At 38.7% G+C, this 19,903-nt stretch overlaps 1 protein-coding gene across 2 annotated transcripts in view; it reads right to left on the reverse strand.

Annotated features, from left to right (window-relative positions):
* WDR70 (WD repeat domain 70) overlaps positions 1-19,903 on the reverse strand; it is a 157,624-nt gene that overhangs the window by 51,805 nt on the left and 85,916 nt on the right. For both annotated transcript variants that reach the window (XM_042452148.1, XM_042452147.1), the window contains 2 exons: positions 19,405-19,579; positions 3,877-3,976 (listed from right to left, as the gene is read on the reverse strand). In XM_042452148.1, coding sequence (XP_042308082.1) covers positions 3,877-3,976; positions 19,405-19,579 — 275 coding nt within the window. The remainder of the gene's footprint in view (positions 1-3,876; positions 3,977-19,404; positions 19,580-19,903) is intronic.

Consider the following 19,903-nt stretch of genomic DNA (forward strand, 5'->3'; position numbering starts at 1 on the left):
ATTATTATTATTATTATTATTATTATTATTATTATTATTATTATTATTATTATTATATACTGAAAACTGAGCACTAAAGTCAGATTCATTCACACCATCATATTGACAATTACCATGTATGGATGCGAGAGCTGGACAGTGAAGGAAGCAGACAGAAAGAAAATCAACTCATTTGAAATGTGGTGTTGGAGAAGAGTACTTAGGGTAACATGGACAGCCAAAAAGATAAACAAATGAGATCCTGAACAGTTCATAGAATCATAGAGTTGGAAGAGACCGCATGGGCCATCCAGTCCAACCCCCTGCCATGCAGGAAATCCAAATCAAAGCATCCTCGACAGATGGCCATCTAGCCTCTCCTTAAAGACCTCCAAGGAGGGAGATTCCACTACTCTCCAAAGGAGTGTGTTCCACTGTCGGACAGCCCTTACTGTCCGGAAGTTCTTCCTAATGTTGAGGTGGAATCTCTTTTCCTGTAGCTTGCATCCATTGCTCCAGGTCCTGTTCTCTGGAGCAGCAAAAAACAAGCTTGCTCCCTCCTCAATATGACATCCTTTCGAATATTTAAACAGGGCTATCATTTCACCTCTTAATCTTCTCTTCTCCAGGCTAAACATCCCTAACTCCCTGAGTCGTTCCTCATAGGACATGGTTTCCAGACCTTTCACCATTTTAGTTGCTCTCCTTTGGACACACTTCAGTTTCTCAATGTCCTTTTTAAATTGTGGTGCCCAGAACTGGACACAATATTCCAGGTGGGGCCTGACCAAAGCAGAATAGAGTGGCACTATTACTTCTCTTGATTTAGACACTATACTTCTATTGATGCAGCCTAAAATTGCATTGGCCTTTTTAGCTGCCGCATCGCACTGTTGACTCATGTTCAACTTGTGGTCTACTTGGACTCCCAGATCCCTTTCATGTGTAGTCTCATTCAGCCAGGTGTCCCTCATCCTATATCTGTGCATTTTATTTTTCTGCCCTAAGTGCAATACCTTACATTTCTCCATGTTGAATTTCATTTTGTTAGCTTTGGCCCAGTTTTCTAGTCTATTTTGTAGTCAGACCATTGCTATCCTTGGAAGCAAAGATGATCAAGTTGAGACTATCATATTTTGGCCACATCATGAGAAGGCACAGATCACTAGAAAAAGCAGTAATGTTAGGAAAGGTAAAGGGAAGAAAAAAGAGAGGAAGACCACAAACCAGATGGATAGACTCAATCAGGGAGTTCATGGGCAAGGGCTTGTAGGACCTGGGCAAAGTAGTGGAGGATAGGGATTCTTGGAGATGTCTCATCCACAATCAATGTTGCCATGATTTGGAACCAACTGAAGGGCAGCTAACAACAAAATGGTTCCATGTAACTTAAGAACTTGTAAAATTTGTGTTCTTCAGCCACTAATTGGTCCAGTCAGAGACATAATTTGATTGATGTAGTGTGTATGTCCACAACTGCTACAACTGCACAATGTCTTGTTGTTTCATATGCCTTTATGCTCAAATATATTTCTATATGGAAAAAACTACAAAATTAAGATATAATCCTGGGACTACATGACTGATCTACAAATCAGGAGGTTCCTAATTCTTACAAAGTCTTCTGCCATGATCCTATCAAGCGGTCTTGGACAAGCTACAACTGTCTCTGCCTCAGCTTTCCTTCTGCAATATGTGGAGAATACTCACCTACTTCATACTGTTATTATATGGCAGAGTTGGAGAGCCTGTACTTCCAAATGTTGTTGAAATTCACCTCCTATTAATAACTATGGTCAATGATTCAACATCTAGAGGGTCACAGTGTCCCCAATGATTATTCATTTTATAGCAAGACAGTATACATACTTAGTAGTCTACTTGTGCTGGTCATTGGAGAGAGGGTACATTTTGTAGTGCATTTAATAAAACCTTTTTGCACCTAGTCAATAAAAAATTGTTTTCAGGAGTAGAATGATCTGTGCTTGTAGATGTTTGTACCCCAGAGTGAAAATTGGACACACAATTTCTTGCACCACAGATGACATACACAAATCTAAATTAGATTTTCATGAGAAGTTAACTGCGTAAATTTCTACCATATCAGCAGAAGCACAGGACAACTCTCATAATTAATTCAATTCCATTTTTATGATTATGTTATTTATGTGTAGCTGAATAATCTTCAATACTGTTATAAAAACTGCATTTGGATATGCTTTTTAAGAATTATTTTCAGGGTCAGAAGTAGAAATAAACACCACTTTCTTGCATTTCTGTCAAGTTCCAAGCTTAGTCTCAATGGAAATGAAACTGGTAACATTCATAAGCCATTTGTCTGTTGTTCCTTCTCCCACAGGCCTGCAGCTGAGCCCTGTCTTAGTTTTCTCATATCCGACAAGAAAACATCACAAAAGACCAAGGGAGACAATCAGTATTTCACTGGAAGTTCCTATTCCCTCAAATATGGTTTGTTCTTTGATCCCTTGCATTTGGGCAGGTGTGCTAATCTAAGACTGACTGTTAACTACACATCTGCTTTTGTTGGTAAAGATCCAGATTTATACTTAAATTGCACAAAGCACAAATGGTCATCCTTTAGAACATATTAAAATGGCTACAATTAGGCTAAGGGCCACATTAGTCCTATCTCCCAAATACTGTACTTGTGAAACAAACTTTGGAATTTGAACACTAAAGACCCAGTTTCAAAGTGATTTTATATGAAAGTATGACATATGGGTTAGACACTATTTTATTTATGAGCAGCCACCTGGCTACCTGTGACATTCCGGGGACAGTTAAAGGCACAGCACCAGAAAAAGAAAAGCAAAATCAACAGAGGGGAAAGAAAGGAGTCACAATTATGTAGAAACTACAAATGTAAAATTTGAGAGATGTCTGTAAACTAATTAATCTGACAAACAATTCATTTTTAATGAGGGTATGTTGATATTTTTAATTATATGGGAATCTGATTTGTCATACAGGTGCCAGCTATACCTACAGATCTACACTGTGATTATTCTAGAGCAGTGCTCTGTGTAGAGAGCTAGTGTGGTGTATCACTTTTCATACTGGACTAGGATTCTGGAGACCAGGGTTTGAATTCCCACTCAGCCATGGAAACTCACTTGACCAAGTCACACTCTCTCAGCCTCACAGGAAGGTAATGGCAAACCCTTTCTGAACAAATCTTGCCAGGAAAATCCCATGATGCCATTAGTCAGAAATGACTTGAAAGCACACATCAACAACAACAACAAGTACTGTTCTACATTGCACCCAAAGTTTGTGTTCTCAGAACATAGACTTAGTGCTGAAAATAATAGCCTGTCATCAGGTGCTATGCCCCAGGGTTCAATTTTGCTCATTTTACCTGGTGACATTTTCCTGGACTGCCATCACGCAAAGCTGTGAAGTATCAGTAAACTAAATTAAATGTAAACAAGAACTTGACATGGGACTGTCAGTTTTAGCACAAGTAATGAGCTTCAAATAATATGTACATTTCCGACAATATGTACCAGAGTCAGAATAAGAGGATGAGACATAGCTGGACAACTGTTAAGGGCCACTGTTGAACCCTGGACCCTCCTGGACTACAACCACCACCTCTTCTTTGTTTCTGTCTGTTCATCTTCCTTCCCTGACAGAAAAGACAAAGGTAAGGAATAGAACAGCAATCTTTGTGCCTTTTGCTCTCCACTGTGTTAGAGCGGTCTCAGAGCAACTGAACAAGCAGTGGTAATGGGTATTGACTCATAAAGTGGATGGATTTTGGCTCAAGCACACCAAAATTTGGAGCTGGTACCAAGTTCTATCCTGTGTGTTCAGCACAAACATTAGCACAAGTTGTACCCAGCACTATATATGGAAGGAAATGTGGTCACTTACCTCCCCGACTAGCAAGAATTGTACCATCATAGGAAAATGTCAAGCATGAAGTGTCACTGCCTGGAGCATGTGCTTGCCTGCAGTGGAACTTGGTATGAACCTGTTTGGGGAGAAAATGAAATATTAAAAAGCTTTGCTACTTTTAGACTGTACACACCTGGTTCCCTTAGAACATCAAATGTCTTTTATTGCATTTCTTGGATTAAAAAAAAGCAGCAAAGCAATTTTAAACTTGGGTGAGGAAGAGAGCAAAGGCACAGCTGAGGTCCATCTATTCTTGTTCAACACCTTTTATGTACTCTCACAGTTTAAGTATATTTTGGAGAAAAAAGTTGTAACACTTCCAAATATTTAGTTCTACAGCCTAGAAAAATAATAATGCAACTATGTAATATTAACACTCCAATAACACTCCCTTTCAAGTGAGTTAAAGGCAAAAATGCATGACTAAGATACAAAAATACTTTATCAGGGGACAGCATTCTCATCCTTCCCAGAGCAGATTTAGAAGATTTAAGATGACAAAATATATCATCTGTCTTTTGGATGCAGCTTGAAAGCAAGAAAAGCTGGAGAAGTTCATATCCCAAACTAAGTGCCAGAAAGACTGGGTTGAAAATTTAGAAGAGAGTTCAAATATTTTTTCATTTGAATGTCACTTGGTCATACCACAATACAACTTTAGAAATATATTTAGTGGTTTTTTGGGAGAAATTCCCCTAGTAGTACTAGGAACCTGTTGAAAGGTATGTTATCTATTTACAAATTATTTTTTCTTGATCTACACTTGATCCACACTTTAAGGAAGATCTTAAAAATAGATTTAAAAACAAGTACTAACCCTCAACATCTCAAAAAGAGTTAAAGCTAATGTCATTCTGTCTAATCTCAGGTACTAGGAAACCTGGTCACAGGAAACCAATGACTTGATAATAATGGAAAGAACTCTAGACCAGGGGTCGGCAACCTGCGGCCTGCCGAGCTGTTGGGACCGGCCCCTGCTCGGTCCTGCTGCCGATTGCCGCCGCCAAAGGCCCCATGGGGCCTTTGACAGTGGGCAAGGGAGGGCAAAGGCCCTGCACGCTTGCGCGAGAGGCCAATGGCCTTTCGCGCAGGTGCGCGGGGAGGAGGAGGATGAGGAGGGAGGAAGGAAGGAAGGAAGAGGAGGAGGAGGGAGAAAGGAAGAGGAGGAAGAAGGAGCAGGAGTAGGAGCAAGAAGAAGAAGAAGAAGAGGAGCAGCAGGAGGAGGAGGATGGTGATGGTGATATTGATATGAGCCAGCTTCAGAGGCACGGCCAATGTAAGTTGCTGTGATTTTGACAAACTCATGCGCAGTGAAGAAAAACCACAGTCCCTTGACCAAGTACACACTTCTGAGAAGAACAGTTGAACCCAAGGGCAAACCACTTCTTGTGAGACCACCTTCACATGTTCAATATGCATAGCCATGTGAACCTTTCTGTCATCTGTCTAGGAATAATGCCCAAATGTCCTCCATTTTGATCATGCCTAAGAAACATGCATTTATATTAACATTTTCAAAAAATCATCAGATTTTTTCGCATGTCCTCCATTTTTAAAAATGTGTCCTACATTTGAAAATGGTGTCCCACATTATTTAATTATTTAATTGTTTATTTTTTGGCTTCGGCCCCCGCCGTTGTCTGGGGGATACCAACCCGGCCCCCGGCTCAAAAAGGTTGCCTACCCCTGTCCTAGACCTTAATTTAGTCTTGAAGTGTACCAAGTGGACATAGAGAACAATACAGTGCTCCCTCGGGTTACGAAATTAATTCGTTCCGCGGCTAATTTCGTAACCCGAAAAAACCTTCGTAACCCGAATTGCCATAGGCGCTAATGGAAAAAAATAGCTCTCTGCTGCCCTCCGGTGGCGGCCTTTCCATTTAAAACAGCGCCGGGGTTTTTTCGTAACCCGAAAAAACCTTCGTAAGCCGAAACAATAAATCCCTATGGGATTTTTTCGTATCCCGAAAAATTCGTAAGCTGGGTAATTCGTATCCCGAGGTACCACTGTAGTAATTTGTGAAATGTAGGTGCTAATCATGACAGTTCTCACTGCCATGAGACCCATGGGAGCTCAAAAATACAAAGAACTAAGAACATTTTCTTTTCATTACATCAGATACAGCTCAGTGCAATACACATGGACTGCAATTCTATGGGAAGCATAATAAATTGGGGTGGGGGTGAGGGGTGGGACAACCCTTGTGGAAACATATAAAGAACCAGTAGCAGATGAGCAAGATACAAGAGATAACAGAAAAAGTTATATTGCCTCAGAAATGCACTGTTAAGTGAATTCACATCCAATAAAAATGGCTAACCATTCAAAGTCAAGCAGCTGAAATTACTTTCTGAGAAAATGTTCTTGAACAGCAATGAGAAATATTATTCCAACAATTTAAAAAAGCTTTGAATGAAATATCTGGATGCCTTCTAAAGGTTTATATCTGAAAATGATAATGAAAATTGGCCAACAAAAAATAATATATATAATTAATAAAAAAAAATGTCTGGATAGCTTTCAAGTGGCCTTCCTTTATTTTTGCATTGTACATGAAAACTGCTAAGACATATAAAGTACCATGTTCTCACTATTCTCTCTCTAAATTATAGTTTTAAACCCCAATGCCAAATTAACTTTATGCTTGGCTAAGACTGTAGAAATAACAGCCCTATTAAATATTCTATTTTTAATGTTTTATAGAAAATGTAATTACTTCTCTTCACTGGAAAATGCTCTGGACAGTGGCTGTTATCAACAAATACAGCACAATTTAACACTAAACATCAAGTGTTTAGTAAACAACTTTCTACATTATCCTACTATTTGATGTACAGTGGTACCTCGGGATACGAAATACCCAGGTTACGAAATTTTCGGGATATGAAAAAATCCCATAGGGAATTATTGTTCCGGGTTACGAATGTTTTTTCGGGTTACGAAAAAACTTTTGGTGCTTTTCGGCGCTATTTTACACGGAATCGCGGCTTTTCCCCATTAGCGCCTATGGCAATTCGGCTTACGAAGGCTTTTCGGGTTATGAAAGCGGCCGCGGAACGAATTAATTTCGTAACCCGAGGCACCACTGTAGTTTAACAAACTTCTATAATTGAAGTTGATAGAATTAAGAGATGGTTACCTTCTCATGTTTGTTTAACCAGATAAAACAGATGACCACTTACTGAATAGTTACACAAACATGTATGAACCCATGTACAAACCAACCAATGGCAAAATACCATTTCCATTTGATGCAGATTTAATGCTGTCTACTCCTTAAACATGGTTATGAATTTGTTCCATGAAGTCTGCTGACTTCCTCACCTGAAACAAACAAGTCCTCCTTGGCCTTACTCATGGTTAGAAATTATGTCTGTAATAGTCAACCATTTTAATGCTATCAGAATTTACTTTTAATCCAGATGTGAAACCATAAGATGGTTACAAATCTTGATTTGTAAATCCAGGTTAGAATTAACAATGATTGATAGTGCAAAGGAAAGGACAAGAAAGAAAGAAACAGGGGGAAAGCTGCATGAGATAGAAAGAGAACTTATGATCACAGTCTTCTTCTTCCCGTCAAAATCTTACGGTGGTCCAGCTCCACTGGTACTCCACAGTTGTCTGTACTCTCCCATTCCTGCTCCTTTATACTACAATATCTACTGTGAACATTAATGTGGATATAAACAGTCCCACTGAATATAAGCCTGAGTTTGCAACTAAATGTAATGTATTCCTTTGGAAATGATAAGGAAAATGAAAAATCAAGTATGGCAGTTATAATACTTAAACTTCATACCAATATAGCACAGGTTGACTGATGAAGCAAATTGGAGTGAGCAATCTCATGTCAGTGAGTCTTTCCTGAAACTGTGTGTGTGTGATTAGAAAGAAAAACACCCTAAAGCTCTCCTTTCTGATATTAAGTTAATATTAAAAGGACTGTCTGAGACACATAGCCATGAATGCATCAGGACAGATGGGGATCCTAAATGGAATGATCTGATGTAAGCAAATCTTGAGGAGATTTTGGAAGCTTGTCCTTCTCCTACTCCAGGGGTAGGCAATCTTTTTGAGCCGGGGGCCGGGTTGCTGTCCCTCAGACAACTGGGAGGCCGAAGCCAAAAAATAAATAATTAAACTTTTTTTTAAATAAATATATAAATAAACCAGGACAAATGTAGGACAAAATTTTCAAATGGAAGACACTTTTTTTAAAAAAATGGAGGACACATGAAAAAAATTGCTGATTTTTTTAAAAAATGTTAATATAAATGCATGTTTCTGAGGCTTCTATAGACAGTTGCCCCCCAAAGGCCCCGGCGGCAATCAGCGGCAGAACCGGGCTGGGGCCGGTCCCAAGGCCTCGCCGGGCCGAGTCCGGCCCGCGGGCCGCAGGTTGCCTACCCCTGTCCTACTCTATCCAAGTCAAAGAGGATGGTCATTTCTCTTTTCACAGTTGTTCCTCTAGGGAAGGGATTCTCAAACTTTGGTCCTCCCAAGTAGTTTGGACATCATCTCCCAGAAGCTCCAGCCAGTTTGGTGAACAGTCATACATTCTAGGAACTGAAGCCCAAAGTTTGGGAATTACCACTCTAGGGACTTTCCTAGCATAAGCGGATGTCCCTAGATTTTTAAACCCTGGAAGAGGGCTTAAAAATCTCCTTCTGTGTCAGAACCAACATCCCTGGTTTGTCCTCTAAGGAGGCTTGAAGAGGAGCAGAAGGAGTCTGGTTCAGTGAGCTCTCCGGCTATTGTTCCATGGCTTCAACCACTGAAGCTGTATGAATCAGCTTATCCTGGACTGCAAGGTCTGCAGTCCCTAGGGCTCCTTCCCACTGAAGAGCCAAGACACCTGCTCTGTTAAATCTCACTTGTTCTGTAAAGGTCTAGCAAAATGGGCTTTAGTCTACCACGTGGTCCTTTTTGATGTACAACTGTCAAAAAAAGAGTCTTCACCCATACTCAAGGCATTTCTTTTTTTCAAATAAGTTTCATTAACTTATCAAATATATAAAAACACAACACTAAAAAGACAAAGAGCCCTCCTCCAACCACCATCTTGAGGGGGAGAGAGGCCTGGCCTGAAGACAAAGAGCCCTCCTCCAACCACCATCTTGAGGGGGAGAGAGGCCTGGCCTGGAAGACAAAGAGCCCTCCTCCAACCACCATCTTGAGGGGGAGAGAGGCCTGGCAATTTTTTGTATTGTTTTGCAATTTTACTGTACACCGCTATGATCATTGCGGAATAGCGGTCTATAAATAAAAATTATTATTATTATTATTATTATTATTATTATTATTATTATTAAAATAAATAAATAAATAAATAAGAAAAATAAAAAGGAAAAATGCACATTAAAACAAATAAAGAAAATAAGATACATTAAGAAAAAGTATAAAAGTTACTTCCAATCATCTCAATAGTGATAATAAACCTATATTTTCTATATGCAAGTCATTGATGCTCCTCTAATACAATAAATCATCTGCAACTTTTCTATAAAGTATAATTGTTAATAATTATTCATTTAATCCTAAAGCATATCATACAGAAAATCAAACACTTTTCTATAAATTCTTTAAATATTATTAGTAAATATGCTTTGAAACTATCCACTAATTACTATTATTATATCCCATTAACTTAATATAAAACCACAACACTTTGCTTCTTAACTATACCTACTATAATTAAGCTAAACAACTTTATTCTCTTATTTAACAACCCTCCATTCTGTCAACAGTTACATCTCTTTCTACAATAGTAACAAAAATTAGACTGCAATTTTCTACACCTCACACTCTGATATTCATATTCCAATACATATAAATTATCCTTTTACTTATATTTTCCCTTCCACAAATAACAGTTAATCCACTTATTTAGATGTAAAAACCAATTCCTTAAAATAAGACAGAATTCCTCTTACAAAGCCCATATAAATACTTTATTTTCTCAATTCTGCCCTTTTAAATCTCACACTTTGGGCATGATCCAAAACCACATACATAAACTGAGGGTCAGAAAAATCTCCATAAAAAACATAGCTTGAGACCCTTCTTGAAGAGTCTTTGGGGCCATAAGGTATTGAAGACTGAAGAGATGAACTGATAAACTAATAAAATCCAAAAACCAGAGACTTTCTAACAATCCTACTAAGATGGCAGTTGAAAAGGAATTGGATTTCAGTGGGAACACACAGCTGATATGCACAAGGATGAGGGGACAGGGTTACCATCAAAACACAGCACTAGAAGCTTCCAAAGATTTCCATGCAGGCGTAGACTCCATTTTTCTATTACACAGATTACAAAGAAGAAGAAAAAAAAGGAATGAATTACAGATACAAGCTCCACTGAAAGGTGCCATATTTGATAACACAAGTTTGATGAAGAAGCAAGAGCAGACACATAATGATACAAGAGGGCAGATGTATTAGTCTGTTGTAGCAAAAACAAAGAATCTTGTAGCACCTTAACTTGTATTGTTCTGCCAAGTAAAACTTGTTAGTACTTAAGGTACAGCAAAACTCTTTAAAATTGAATTTATTCAAAAACATAGATGTGTTCACACATACTGATAAAGGAAATGTTGCCAACTGGTTGATAAGAATTGCAGACAGCTAGGAAGAACTCACTGATATAGGAAGCAAGCAAAGAATTATGCATGCGCTGCATTTTTCTTCTTTTAGTGTCTGCTGGGCCATTTGTGCAGTAGGAAAACCTGCTTTTGAAATCCCCAACAAAATGGGATGGTCCTTTTTTAATCTTCTTTCCTTTTGTATAGCTTAAATAAAACAGAGGTATATCCTATACTCTAAACATATAGTTACTGCTATACTGAATTAGGCAGGAACAGGCTATGTATACACATAACACCGTTATATCTAACTGTATCTCAGGGAGAAAAACTTGGTTCAGAAAGTCAGTTGCTCCATGGATATATCTGGTTTCAGTCTGTGTAGCTTCACTACAAGTGAAATGATAAATAAAAGACAGCTGGAAAATACTCCACCTTTTCACCAGCCTCTCTGCCTAGTATCAACATCTGCTGAAAACAAGCTTCATATAGTAGCAACTTCACTGGGAAAAAACTGGTCCCCTTCTTCTGATTTGTTGTTACTTTTATTTAGCTAAAGGGACACATTACAATACGGTTATGGAATATATTATATATGTGAAGAGAGAGAGAGAGAGAGAGAGCTACTCTGTTTTGATGAGATGCATAACTAGACTGAGAACATCCAGAAACAATTCACCTTTTAGCATAATTTTTACAGCATGATCACTTCTCTACCTTTTCTGTGGCACCACTACTTTTTAATCACTGTTTTGCCATTACTTGATTAATATCTTTCCATGACAGAGCTCAAAGCAACCAACACAGTTCTCCTGCATCAACTGGTGGTGCAGTGATTAAATGCCTGTACTGCAGCCACTTACTCAAAACCACAAGGTTGCGAGTTCAAGACCAGCAAAAGGGCTCAAGCTTGACTCAGGCTTGCATCCTTCTGAGGTCACTAAAATGAGTACCCAGATTGTTGGGGGCAAACTAGCTTACAGTTGTAAACCGCTTAGACACTGCTTCTTAGGCGGTATGAAGCGGTATATAAATGAAGCTTGTTTGTTTATTTTCCTTACACCTGTCTAGGGTTCCTAGGTGTCAGGGCCTGATTCCTTTCCCCGAGATCCCAGGAAGAGAAAACTTAGAGTGAAAGTACTGCCTTGGTTCTTTTAAGGGGAAGAATATAAAAGAAATGGTATTGTTGGCTCTCCAAGAGGTAGCCACCTCCTCTATTTGTCCCTCCTGTTCTCATATTTTTTCACAGTATGGCATGTACCAGATCTCACTGGGAAGGAGCAGTCAGTGCAGGGCTTTGCTGCCTGAGCATTTGATGAATATGATATTACAAAACTCTTGCTTTGTGGCTCTTCCTATTTTATTGCTCACCTTTCCAGTCTCCCACAACTTCTGGCTACACACTTTCTCTTTATCTTCCCCTCAATCTTTCTCCATTTTTACTCCTGCATCGACAACTCAGCTCCTGAGCAAGTTTTACAAGTAAAACAAGGAATCAGGGGTTGAACTTTCTTAGACTACAACTCCCACATATTTTCAAAAGCAATTCCTTGTAATGGTGGCCAAAATTGGGCTGGGAAAAAAATGCTTTCTCCTGTTCCATGCAGTTTGAAAACTTAATTTCCAACTGGAGAAATATTTTCTAATGTGTTGGCCTTTGTACTTTTTATCTGAATGACATGCTCTATGACCATGACCATGCTCTATGGTTGACATCTAAAGTATTATGCTTAATTATATCACTAGAGCCTGATGCCTGTGATATTGCTGGAGCTGTTCTCAAGTCTCAGATTTGACTCTGAAATCTCAGGCTTCAGGATCCTCCTCAATGGGACTTGCCCAAGTAAATTTTCACTCAGTGAATTTCATGGCTGACTGGGGAGCTGAACCTGGCTCTCATACTAATTCTTGGATTCTGCTTGTTTTACCATAATGATGCATTCTGTAGCTTATGATCTTCTTTTCCTGTATAAAGAAGGGATAAAAAGAAAATGAACTGACAACCCAAACCAGTCTTTCCAACCTAGAGAATTTTGTTGAACCATAACACGCACCATTCAAGAACAACAGTTATACTGGCAAGAGCTGATGGGAACTGTAGTCTAACACATCTAGAGATGTTAGGTTGGGATCCCAAATCTCTGTTCACACACAAAAAATTATTAAAGCTGTATCAGTGTTGTTGTTGTTGCTGCTGCTGCTGCTGTGTGCCTTTAAGTGGTTTTTGATTTATGGTAACCCTAATGTGGCCCTATCATAGGTTTTTTCGGCAAGATCTCAGTAAGGTTTGCCTTTGTCTTCCTCTAAGGCTGAGAGAGTATGACTTGTTCAAGGTCACCCAGTGGGTTTCCATGGCTGAGCAGGGATTCAAAACCTGGTCTCCAGAATCCTAGTCGAACACTCAAACCACTACACCTCACTGGCTCTCCGTATCAATTTAGTCTCTTGTAGATCAAAGTTAGCATCTCTAATTGTTTGTTTTCTGCAGGGTTAGGCAACCTTTTTGACCCGGGGGCCAGGTTGCTGTCCCTCAGACAACTGGGGGGCCGAAGCCAAAAAATAAATAATTATTTTTTTAAAAAAAAAATTATATAAATAAATAAACCGGGACAAATGTAGGACAAAATTTTCAAATGGAGGACTTTTTTAAAAAAGGAGAACACGCAAAAAATTGCTGATTTTTTTTAAAAAATGTTAATATAAATGCATGTTTCTAAGGCTTTGATAGACAATTGCCTGCCGCTTGCCCCCGCTTGCTCCCTTTGCCTGCCGCTTGCCCCCCCCCGCCTCCTCCTGATAGGACAAAGGCCCTGGCGGCAATCGGCAGCAGGACCGGGTTGGGGCTGGTCCCAAGGCCTCACCAGGCCGGATCTGGCCCACGGGCCGTAGGTTGCCTACCCCTGGTTTTCTGGTTTCATTCATGTCTGGGTTAGTTGTAAAATCATTCTGATAATATGAGCCATGCAGAAGTAAATACATTTAAAGCTCTCCTTAAAACAAAGCATAATTCCTACAGTGTCATCAAAATAACCTAAGAGCTATTATTTCAAAGATACCAAAATTTTAAAGAGCACTGTTAGTGGCAAATCTGGAATCTGTACTGTGCATTCCACCTCTGCTCACAGGGAATGTTTTTCATTATCATGTGAAAAAACAACAGAGTGTGAATTCAAAATTGTTATCAACAGTCCAAATGCCAACATGATTATTCCAGTTCTCAAGATCCAACATACCACATAGTAGATCTAATTCCGTTATTTGCTATTTTATAAACATCTCTTTTGTTGGTGTTGAGCTAGCTCTACCATGTTCTGTGTCTTCTCCCAAACACATTAGTCTATGTTTTCAAACTAGGAAGTGGGTCTTTTAACAGTGGGTCAGCTGAGTAATTTTTGTTTTCTTTGGAGAATATATTTATTTAGTCTTCACATCCCTTTTGTTGTCCTTGGCAAATATGACTCTTTTGTCTTCACTTCTCTTTAAAATCACTACATGCTCAGCAATGCAATAGTAGTACATTAAAGGATCAATTGCAATAATATCTCTTGGAGCATAGGGTAACTCAGCAATGAGCTGCCTCTTTGTTCAAAGTCTAGGCAGCAGTTATCTCTCCAAGAAATACACCAGCTTTTTCCAGTCTAGGTCTTCTCTAGATGTTTTGGCCTCCAACACCTATCAATTCCAGCTAACATGGCTAATATGTTGGATGATGGTAGCTGCAGTTCAAATGACTTACAGAAAATCAGATTGGTGAAGCTCACATATATTGCTGAAGTACTGTTGTTATTGTTGTTATTTGTTATCAGGTTGACTTCATGGTGATGCTAAGAATGATTGAGCCCAAAGAGCCCCAGTCATCAAATGCATTGCTCAGGTCATGCTGACATATGCTCTCTTGAGATTTTGGAAGCCATGGCAGTTGCACAGTTTGCCTCTTTGATTGGGCTAGCTTTCTCTTTAAAAGATGCAGATACAAAACATACAGAATGCCAAAATTTCTGAACAGGTTTGATGCAAGGTGCAGTCTAACCTGTGTGTGTGTGTGTCACAAAAAATAAAAAAAAAAGAACCAAAGATTAATATTGAGATCTGAAAGTGACATTATTAAAAACTCACCACGGTTATCTTCACTAGACATGTTGTTGTTGTTGTTAAGCTTTATTTATAGAGTACAGTGGTGCCTCGGGATACGAAATGATCGGGTTACGAAATTTCTGGGATACGAAAAAGTTGGATTGGCAAAAACTGTTTCGGGTTACGAAATATTTTTCGGGTTACGAAATTCATTTCAGCGCGAAATTCAAATGCTGCAAAGTGCAGCTATAGGCTTTCCAGTGCTAACGGAAAAGTGTTTCGGGTTACGAAATTTTCGGGTTACGAAAGGAATGGCGGAACGAATTAATTTCGTAACCCGAGGCACCACTGTACTGTAAATTTACACAGCACTTTACATACAATCAGTTAAAAATAGAATAAAATAAAATAAGCCTGCCTATGGCAAACATTGTATAAAAATAATTTAACATAATACACATTAATACATATTAACATTAAGTAATAAAATATATAAGACAATACAGAGAAATATAGATCTAGGAAGAGGATTCAACAACCAAAAGGGTGCTACAACAGAAGTTCCTGTCTCAAAGACTCACCTATCTGAACCTGCCTTTATTTGGTGGATTTGGGACTGTTGGGTCAGATCACTACAAACAAAACAAAACAAACAGCTTCATTTATATACCGCTTCATACTGAAATAACAGTGTCTTAGCGGTTTACAACTGTAAGCTAATTGCACCCAACAAGCTGGGTACTCATTTTAGCGACCTTGGAAGGATGGAAGCCTGAGTCGAGCTTGAGCCCCCTTGGCTAGGATTAAACTTACAACCTTAGGGTTTTGAGTGAGTGGCTGCAGTACAGGCATTTAACCACTGCGCCACCAGGGCTCCTTACAACCTTCAGATAGTTGCGGTTTCTCTTCCCTTATAAAACAAAACCAACATTATCCTCAAATTGAAAACAAGAGTAAGCCTAAAGGCTGATACCTTCCTTCCTCCTTCTTGTATGGCACAGAAGAGAGACTTTGGTTGTTCCCAGGATCTGGAACTTACTCCCAAGGAAGGTTCAACCTGGCTGCTCCATACTTCTTTTTCACCAGCAGAAATACATCTCATTTAAACAGGCCATCAGCCTTGGGTGACCAAGGTGGGAGTGATGTGCAGCTGAGTGTGATGTTCTTGGATGTGCAATGTGTTTTAATTTTAATTAGTATTTATCATTTTCAATGTAGTGTTTAAATTCAATGTATAGTTTAATGCTTTTAAAAACTTTTGTGCTCCTGATTGGTTGGTTGTCTGAATATGTTGTCTTTCTTCTAACACAGGATCCAAGCTAGTAGCTTCATACTATTTCAGATGTTCTGTTTTAATTTATACTAAATTGCTTTGCATCCAATTTGGGAGAAAAGCAGGATATAAATCAAATCAATCAATATATTCTGCAGATGGGCAGGGATGGACCAAGATACTTTGCTATCTGAGACAAAGAACATGAAGGCATCCCCTCCTCATTCCATATACAGAAAGCAACTTGACTGGCTTGAAGTGAGGGTCAGCATTCTCCACTTTACCTCAGGACAACAGAACAACTAAAGGAGTACAGAGCAGGCCAAATGTAACACACTGCTCTGTCCTCCAACAAACTGTCCTTCCCGATTGCCCAATTGCTTCTAATAAGAAGTGTGGCCCTGTAGATTAGGAGGTACAAACATAACTGTTCTGTGTTGGAGAGATTATCTATGGCTGAAACTAAGGAACAATGTGCATCTCTTTAAGAATAGCATGCTCTCCTGCATACTTAAAAGAGTCAAGTGACTGAGTTATTTTCATTAGGAATGACAGAGCTTCAGCTTCAGAACTGCCTCTTGTCACTGGATTGGTTAATACAAACAGTTGGATAGCACCTTAATATAAACTGTTTACTATATAATAGAGAATGCATTTAGAAACTGAACAGTACCCTTTTTTACATTTCAACAAGAGGGAGGAGCATCTGACAATCCTATGGTGCAATTTTCAGGCTAGAGTTTAGGAAGTACTTGCTAGAACAGATGTATACAGGAGAGAATAAAAAAGTTAATATTTGGTTCTGGCATGCTATAAGTGATTTTTCAGGTTCTGCAGCAGAGGTCTGGCATGCATACTTCTGGAATAAAAAGTGTGGGATACTTATGGATATGAAAAGTCTACCTTGAGCTTGCAAGGAAAATATTCTGTTTATTTGGATGCCATTCATCTTTTATTTACTCAAGAAATTTCCAGATGTAGCTACTCTTCAAAGGTTCAGATGAAATCATGACTTTGTATTAAGAGCTAAGACAAAGGAGGTGCTTTTCTTCATTGTTAGCAATTTGTGGCCAACAGTCAAACACTAGCATATAACAATGAAAGTATCTGAATGACTGAAATCTCTCTTCTAGTATTTTCTCGGGCAATTGTATATGTTTCCAGCAAGTAAATGAATGAAGTGGTCCTAATTCTTGAAACATGGTAATTATCTTTCCCCATCATCTGTAAGAAAGCAATGACTGGATAGGGACACAATATTCCACTCCTAACTCTATGTGCAGTTCTAAACATTATAAAGGCCTTTAAAAAAAACGTTATAAAAGCCTTTAAGAGTTTGAAAATTAAGCACGTGTACAATGTTCCTTGCCTCCAAAGCAGGCTTCTATAGTGAATTGTTAAAGACATGTTTCTTCACAGTGCGGTTGTCTGGTCTGAAAAATCTGTGCAAACTATATAATAATCAAATAACTTAGCACTATAATATCAGCCAAACCAGCTTTTCACAACACTTGAAAGAAAGAGGGGGCAGGTGAGTGAGAAGGGTTCCAAAGGCTTCAATATTCAGCCACAAGTCCACAGCTACAACCCAACTTATTTTGATTGTCAGCTTTTTATCTCTGTTGTTATTTCCACTATAAACCTTGTAAAACTTCTTAATGGCATGGCAGTTTCAGAAGTTATTCAATGTATAAACTTGTTCCAACAGAATAATAATTTTTTCAGAGGCTGGCTTTCATCACCTGTGCAGCTGTTGATGTAAATGTAGACAGCATTCAAATAGTAAGGCTTCTGGTGCAAAGTTTAACAACAGCACTCCTAATAGTCTGCTTTTTCATGAATGTCAGTCTCCTTATGAACTTCTGTGGGTTTTTTTTAAATGGCATAATACATTGTTGTGCATGCAGACTTTTTTAGGTGTTTATGAGCAATCCCTTGAATTTCAGTGACTTTTTACCCCACATATAGTTAGTGTAAACCAGCTGCTGCATCCAGAACTTCAGCTGATGGTCACGCTGCAGAAAATCTAAATACAGATAACTGTCGCTATTTTTAACTGCAGTTCCCAGAATCCTTGACCACTGATCATGCTGAAGTGAGTTGAAAAAGGAATTATTCCCTCTCTATTTTCTTGAGGGTTTTGCTGCCAATGCATTTTAAACCTGTACATTTTTATTTTCATTCTACACAAATTTATGAAATGAAAAAACAGCAGCACTACATTTTTGTGCATAAGAGACCCACGTTAGGAAGAACATAAATTTCTGTTTTAATTTATATTGTGAGTCACTTTGAGTCCTATTCAGGAGAAAATTAAGATATAAACCAAATAAATAAAGAAATAAAGAAATACTTTTTCTATCTTTGGAGATGCATTCTATATGAAACTGATATAGTGTTCCCCAATCACAATTACGCTAAATTTTCCTGGTTATTTTCTATGGGAAAGAATTAGTTTTCCATTAAGAAAAACAGAACAGTTTCAAGTGCCATCTTAAGAGAACAGCTATTGCTATGACTAGCAATAGATCCTCTAAATGTAAGTTCCAGTTGTGATTTCACTCATTGTTTAAAAACACCAGAAGGCAGCAATAAGCAAATTTCTCACAAAATTGCTTAGCAGATTAGTACCTACACTATTTGCCTGCTGTGACTGGTCCTAAAGCAGTTAGAGACAATTTCTTTAAAATGACAACTAGTAACATGGGTTAATTGAAGGCAATGACAAACCTCTGAATAAATCTTGCAAAGAAACCCCCATGGTAGGACCATAAGCTGAAAACGACTTGGAACACATGACTTTAAAGCACACAACATACACAATGGACTAAATATATGCTGGGAAGCATGGCTAGAATCCCAGTCAACAGGACAATGTGCATCCATGTTGTTGTTAACTTCCTTTGAGTCAATTTTGGCTCATGGTGACCTGCAGGTTCAGGCCAGTGAACTCCCTGATTTAGTTTATCCATCTTGAATGTGGCCTTCTTCTCCTTGATAGCCCTGTTTAAATACTTGAAGGGATATCATACTGAGGAGGGAGCAAGCTTGTTTTCTGCGGCTCCAGAGAACAAGACACAGAACAATGGAAGCAAACTGCAGGAAAAGAGATTCCACCTCAACATTAGGAGGAATTTCCTGACAATAAGGGCTGTTCGACAGTCGAACACACTCCCTTGGAGAGTGGTGGAGTCTCCCTCCTAGGAAGTCTTTAAACAGAGGCTGGATAGCCACCTGTCGGGTATGCTTTGACTGAGAGTTCCTGCATGGCAGGGGGTTGGACTGGATGGCCCTTGTGGTCTCTTCCAACTCTATGATTCTACTACTGTCTACCTTTCCTAGCATTATGTTTTGCTGTATTCTGTTATAAAGATAGCCTCTTGTCCTGAGTACAGATTTTGCACCAGGACAATCAAATGTAGTGGCACTCCCATTTCTTTCATAGCTAGCCATTGGTTTTTGTGATTTATGCAGTCAAACACTTAACTGCAATCTATAAAGCAGATAGGCAATCCTACCCCAAGCAAAACTATTTTCACAGTTGATCTAGAAAAAAAGATGACCACTTACGTTCATATTCCTGTCCCAGATCTGGATGGACCCATCTTGGCAGCCAGCTGCAATGAGTTTTCCATCTCTGCTGTATGTGCAGCTTGTGGGTATCACCCGTTTACCTTGGGCGGACCGTGGTTTAAACACACCTTTATGTTTTTTGTCATTGGTGACATCCCATGTTCTCACAGTTCTAGCAAGAGACCATCAGAAATAACAGTTTTACAAAACGTATGAAGCAGATGAAATTAAAATCCATTCTTAATTATCTGGCAATAACACATTTTTACCACAATGTAAAAAAAATATAAGAAGAGAACATAAGCTTTTAATAATGTATGTACTGCTTTTTAAATGTGCTCAGTTTTGTACATCTGTGAGAAAATAAGGCACACGACTTCCTTTGTAATCTTAAAATTCTGATAAATTTATTTTAGAAATGGATTTTCCCCAAATTTCCCCTGCTGCTAAATTTTAGCTGTTTTAGCTGTTTCTCTCCATATTCTTATCCAAATCA

This window comes from Sceloporus undulatus, chromosome 2 (assembly GCF_019175285.1).
Source record: "Sceloporus undulatus isolate JIND9_A2432 ecotype Alabama chromosome 2, SceUnd_v1.1, whole genome shotgun sequence".
Taxonomy (NCBI): domain Eukaryota; kingdom Metazoa; phylum Chordata; class Lepidosauria; order Squamata; family Phrynosomatidae; genus Sceloporus; species Sceloporus undulatus.